This window comes from Leishmania martiniquensis, chromosome 6, assembly GCF_017916325.1.
Source record: "Leishmania martiniquensis isolate LSCM1 chromosome 6, whole genome shotgun sequence".
Classification (NCBI taxonomy): domain Eukaryota; phylum Euglenozoa; class Kinetoplastea; order Trypanosomatida; family Trypanosomatidae; genus Leishmania; species Leishmania martiniquensis.
The window spans coordinates 461,749-467,718 of record NC_090141.1 but is presented as its reverse complement, the minus strand read 5'-3'; the positions used below and the strand labels follow the sequence as shown (position 1 = coordinate 467,718).

General features: G+C 51.2%; 1 protein-coding gene across 1 annotated transcript; it reads right to left on the bottom strand.

Annotated features, from left to right (window-relative positions):
- Positions 1 to 1,221: 1,221 nt before the first annotated feature.
- LSCM1_08040 (uncharacterized protein) lies at positions 1,222 to 1,452 on the bottom strand (the record flags this gene model as incomplete). The annotated part of the gene is made up of 1 exon (XM_067325384.1): positions 1,222 to 1,452. The coding sequence occupies one exon, from the start codon at positions 1,450 to 1,452 to the stop codon at positions 1,222 to 1,224; it is 231 nt and encodes a 76-aa protein (XP_067181240.1).
- Between the last annotated feature and the right edge of the window lie 4,518 nt (positions 1,453 to 5,970).

The following is a 5,970-nucleotide window of genomic DNA, read 5'->3' as shown; positions in this document are numbered from 1 at the left end:
CTCCTTAGGAAGATCTTTTCGCCTTGTTATCTCAGTCAATAGACTTTCGAATAGGGCGCTATCATTCGATGTGTGGGGGCCCGATTCCGAGGCGGTGGGCTTCTCCAGCGCACCAGGCCCACCAGTGCTGCGACTTCCACCATATCGCAATACGTTTGCGTCTAGAGGCGGCCCTAAAGGAGGCTTACTGGGAATGCGCAGAGGAACTGTATTAAATACGACTAGAGCAACCACAGCAACGAGGGCAACTGCGATGAGTGTGCGGAATGTCATGAACAGGCAACGGCTCCGCAGCATGCGCGCGGTGGTCTTACTCCGCATTCCTTCTCGCATCTTGCCTAGTATTGAGCGGTTTGAGTTTGAACGCCGCAGTTGCCACCAGCGCCGGCGAAGCGATCTGGTGTGTGGCGCAGCTTTTCAGCGTGTTGCACTGAGGGCGGCAACGTATTGCGAGTACAGGGGAGCTAGCGAGGTGTGTGACTGTTGCCGAAGACAACGCGGTGTATGAGTGAAGCAGCAAGCAATATGAAAGGAACCGATGCTCGCCAAGGAAGGGCGGCGTGGGGAGTGAAATGAAAAAAGGAAAGAAGAGTGAATAGTAAATAATGGAGGGCGGTGGTAGCAAGCTCACCAGCTCGCAGCCGGCATATTCCACCTGGGTATGGTTTCGTAAGATAGATGTCAGGAGGTGACCCAGTAGCCTCCACAGAGGCTAGTAATGGACTCAAGTAGCTCGTGAAGGGCCATCCTAAAGAAAAAATCATTCGACGTCCCCAGAAACGACGAGGCCACTGTGCTACGGCAGAGAGGCTCGATGAATGTAAACGGCTCAATCAGTACAAGCAGTCAGGTGCCAAAGGGGGGGCTTCTTTGCTGCTTGGAGGCGATTTCTAGGATAGATCTTGTTCTCTTCGCAGGCGTTTTGAATGAAAGGAGAAAGGCCACACAGTAGATGGCACGTTTGGAGAGGCCCCAGAGACTGATGGGGTGTTTAAGCAGAAGCATGCAGCAAATCGCATAGGGCTACTGTGGTTCAGTGGCAAGAATACTCAACGCCCTTTCAATGGCCATTCATCTTTCCGTGGGAGCGGCAGGCCATGCCGCTGTGCCCCGCCTCATGGTGAGACACGTGTTCCACTCCACCGAGTAAAGAGGAGGGTGAGAGCCGTCACATATGTCGTCAAGAGGCGCCCGCACCGCATCGAGGAGGCGCTTGCGTCTTCACACGTGATTGCTCACATCTTTTCCGCTTTCATGTACCGACATCGTGGTGGTCCAGTCAGGCACCGGCCACACCGCTTCGTCGTTCTGCAGCAGCCGGGCTCCACCTGGCGACTTCCGCACGGCGCTCAGCAACGTGGAGTTGAGAAGGTGACCGCCCGCGGCATTAATGTGAAGGCCGTCATCCACAAGAAGTGACGTCCACGCCCCTTCTGGATCATAGACGTCCATCTCAGACTCTGTTGCTTCAGGAGCACCGTAACGTAAAAAGGCGGTTTGCACATCCACTGCAAACGCACGCGATCTTCACTGAGAAAGTTGTCCCTGACGTTAGTGTGAGCTTGCTTGACGAATCTGAAAGGAAGCGGCAAGAGGCCATTCACGACCTTCTTTTAAGAGTGAAGAAAGGCATTCTGCTCCGTACAGTCATGGTCTTTTCTTGCTGCCAAGTCGGTTACGGCAAACTAGTGCCTACATAGCATGCCTAGGTATTCGCGGGCCGGCGACTTGTGTACACGAATGTGCCACAGATTGGCGTGCAACTATGAGAGGGCATCTCCCTCTGTCTCGTGCGAGTGCGATCGCGGTGGGGTGTGAGGAGCCGAGGTTGCACGCCAGTGTGTGCCACCTCAGCAATATGTGAAAGCTAAGGTAGCCAAACAAAAGAGAAGAAAAGAGATGAGGCTTTGCTGAACCACGGGAAAACTGTATTTTTTTTTTGTCCTTCTTAGATATCTTTGCACTGGTATAGGAATATCTATGAAGGGGAGGGGTCATGGAACACGGGGTGAGAGGGCGGCGATCAGGGTAGCGGAAGCTCAGTGAAAATGTGCAACTAGCCGCTCTTCCACTCTCACAATGGACGGTACAGGAAGTGCAGCTGAAGCATGAGATAGGCGCATCGCAGAGCCCTGAAGAATGGCGCTACTGCTAGCTTACTGCCGAAGAGAACTGCGGAACCTGAGCCTCAGCCTGTTAGTTCCTGGTGCATTTACCGCCTTTCGGCCGCCACGTCACTCTCTATGGCACAATCGGATTTTTCTTCCCTGCTTGGCATCAGCAACTGAACCGTTTTTGTAGGATGCGTCTCGGGAGAGTTCACATGAGGCATCTAGCTGTTGCCCTATATTTATTGCCAAGCACTCGCACAGGTGGAGATAAGCACGGCACTCCCCCTCTCGGTTGAGCGACGGTCCTTGAACCCCCCCCAAGTGGCTGTGACGAAAAGCTGAGAAAACACCGTGCTTGTTACCGGGGTTATGTGATTGCAGCCGTGTCGCTTACAGCTCTTCCTTCTGGACGAATAAACTTCATGCCCAGCTCTTTCACCGTCATGACAAACCAGGCCCCCCTTTCCCGTCCGCTCCATGAGGGCGAGCCATCGGCAAGGATGTGTGGCACCAGCATTTTCACAGAAACCGCCGCACACGTGGACGTGAAGGATGCTGAGTCAGTGATCACTGCGCCCCTAGTGCATAGAGCGCTGGCGGGCGAACTGGTATTCAAGATCTAGTTGGGGGTGCACCTCTGCGAGCGGCCCCTGCCAATCTACCTAGATTTGCTCAAAAGTGGTCAGGTACGCTGGTTGCTGTCATCCCTTTGGTACGTTGTCACAATAGCAAAACAAAAACCGAGAGGCTGACTCTATGTGCTTCGCTGCTAGGGAGTAGCGGACATTGGTTTGCAAGCCACGGAGCCATCAAAATTTCTGTTTAAAAGCTACCTGTTAGCTCGGATGTCCTGGAACAACTTCGAGAGCGGCATATGTGCAACATTCCATTTCGTCGATCCGACTTTCGTGTAAACTCGATAGCGGGTGGCAGAACTTGAGGATGACAAAGACACGTGTATGCTCGATCTCATCAACTTTGCTGCAGCAGCTGAGCTCCTGTCTACGAATATTGGCTGCGGAAGTTTTCTGTGCCTCATGGTTTTCTTGCCCTGCAGCTAGCATCCCATCTTCGTGGCTCCCCGGCACGGCCGCACTTGCTGAAACTTTCGGCTCGAGGAAGTCGGCCGCCGTTTACAGTGAGATGTGAGACACAATGTGTCTAGCTTCTCGCTGTTACGCTGATGAAACAGCTTTTCAGATGGATCTGACTTTTTTATCCGATCGCGTTAGTGCAGTGGGCATGTCATCTGCTCTTCATTGCCCTCTTGCGCATCGGTTTGACATCAGAGGTGGTGCCTGCATGCTGCGCAGAATTGGACCGCCTCGAACTGGCAAGCAAGAGGGGGGAGTGGATCGGGAGCTTCTTTTTCTCAGGCACGAAGTTTCTCTCCTCTTCCCCTCTTTCACAGGGGCGCGCCGACCGCAGATTTGCCAAAGAGCTCTATGTTTCGCTGCACAGTTGGCTGAAGGGGCAGCAGGCTTTCAGTGCAACCTAGGACAGAAGCAGTAGCAAAAAGTGTTGATATCCTCGCTCGACAAAGTGGAAAAAAAGAGCTCTCCTGGATGCGTCGAAGGCACATTTGTTTCTCGTTGTGCGGAAGGAACGCAACCTTTTTCCCCCTCACCCTTGCTGTGGCATATGCGCCTTACTTCCTAAGGATGAAAAGAACCTCCTTGAGCGACGCCGCATTCGTGGAAAAAAAAAGTGGTGCGCCAGGAAGGCCGGCGCTGTATATGCACTCACCTTGGCCAGTGGTTCCAGAGAATCTCCGTAATCTTGCTGTTTGGCAAACTTGGCAGTGCTTTTCTTCTCTTCAATCTTCTGTCGCTGTGCATGGCCTTTAACTGTTAGCTCGCCTTTAGCGCGCATTTTTGCTACACGATTCTCTCTCAACCATTATTTTTTTTTACGAGTGTCGCTGTTTCGTGTATGCTTGCCTCTCTCTCTCGTAAATTTTGTTCACATAGCCGCGAAGTGACACTATGTTAGAGGAATGCATGGGCTATACGCTGCATTGCTCCCATCCAATCTATGATCTTGTCGAATATGGAGGACGCTCAAGGTCAGCTGTGTAACCATATGAATGTTGCTGTGGTATCATCTCCTTTCCTCTTCATCTGTCGATTGGTGACCGTGTTATATTTTTTGTGGTTTCCTGTGTGCTAGTGGGCTGCCTTTGATGTAGCGTAGGTTCCTCAGCTCCCGTGTTCGGATGCTGTTCTCTTGTTTCTTTTTTGAATTCGATTTCCACAAATGAACAAAAAAAAGCAGGCGACGTTCGATCATGCACGCGCCTACGGATTGACGATGGAGAGGTAGCCGTACTCTTTTTTCTTTTACTGCGCTGACAGCATCTCAGAATGACGTGGCTATACTAATCACACAGCTCTCATCTATCACCTCTACGCAGAGAGCTGTATGCGTGGGCGCTCTGGTGTTGCTGCAGCTGACTTGTTTCTGGCGTCAGAAGGAGGGGTACTTCCTCGAAAAGAAAGAGAACATATTGCCCCTTTAGCTTGTCAATGCTAGCAGTTCTTGTCGGCCTATCGTTGTGGAAGTAAGTCACCTGCTTCCTCTCGCGATGAACCTAGCTTGTTGTTTTCAGATTGTCTCGTTGCTGCCGAGTGCAGATGCATATGGGCAATCATGTATCTGCATGATTGAATCTATTCATGCTGTTTAGCTCTTTTCACTAGTGCTGCTTTTTCTCTTGAATGTGTGCTTTACGCCCGAATGCTCATCTCGGGCAACACCTCGTACTCGAATCACCATGCTGCGGTGCTCAATGGTCAGATGGGGCGAAGAATATATTTCGCACTTGGGTAGTAACAAATCGAATTTCTTGCCTCTTCAGTGTTCAAGGTTATGCTCTAGGTGACCTATTACAGATACTGCGGATTTCGCTTTGTTCTCTATACTTACCGCTGCTGATATAAGGGGAAATCATAACAGGTTCACCTCCATGAACCAATACGGAATAAGGTGGCAGTGAGAGCAGCGTGGTGCCGCCGATGGCGGCGGTTGGGTCCTGGATGGCTCTGCGTTTCGCTGCCATGCTACTGCGGATGCGCCTTTGCGATCTACATGGTGGGAGACTGTCAGTGCGACTGAGAGGGGTGCTGCCTGAGCGCCCGCGAGGCGGCGGTGTGCGAGGCAAGGGCCCATCAGCTCTTAACGACTCGGCGGGTGGATGCGTGAGCCGCCGATTTTTAGCAGGAGTGAGCTCATGCGCTGCCGCAGAGTGGATGCAGAAAATAATAAATTTGTACATGTTCTTTTCGGTGTTTTAGTTATTTTTCTGTGATGCAAAGGCGCCCGGTTCTTGAAGAGCATCGGGTTTCTTATTTGAGTTAATGTCTACAAGCCTCTCTGCACCTCTGTCTTTGGTTCTCTTTTTTACTTTTTCGTCCGTTGACGAAATGGGTCGTCAGATGACGGAAGTAACTCGATGCGACGAACAAAAGAGAGAGACTGCGAGGATAATCACCAAGAAAAGGACCCTGCTGAGGGGTAACAGTATTCAATAGCCTGCTTTATCAAAGGGGTGTGGCATAGCTGTTGACAGGAAAGGGTTGCCGGCGATGGAGTTCTCAGAAGGCTGGATGCAGCTTGCTATTGACTCTTTCGGACCTTTATATTGGGATTTGAATGACTGCTTTTCATTCTCTTACCCGTATGGGTCGGCCTCTCGCAAAACCTTTGCTGATTTGAAGAAAAGGATATTGGCTCGGCCTATGTCGCTCTAAAGGCTCTGCCTTTTATTCTCTTTTTCTTCTCTACTCTAAGATGCTGCGTACTTTTCATGTAGCTTTCTCAAGTGCGGTTTTTTATTCTCGAGATTCGGACTCTTTGTGCT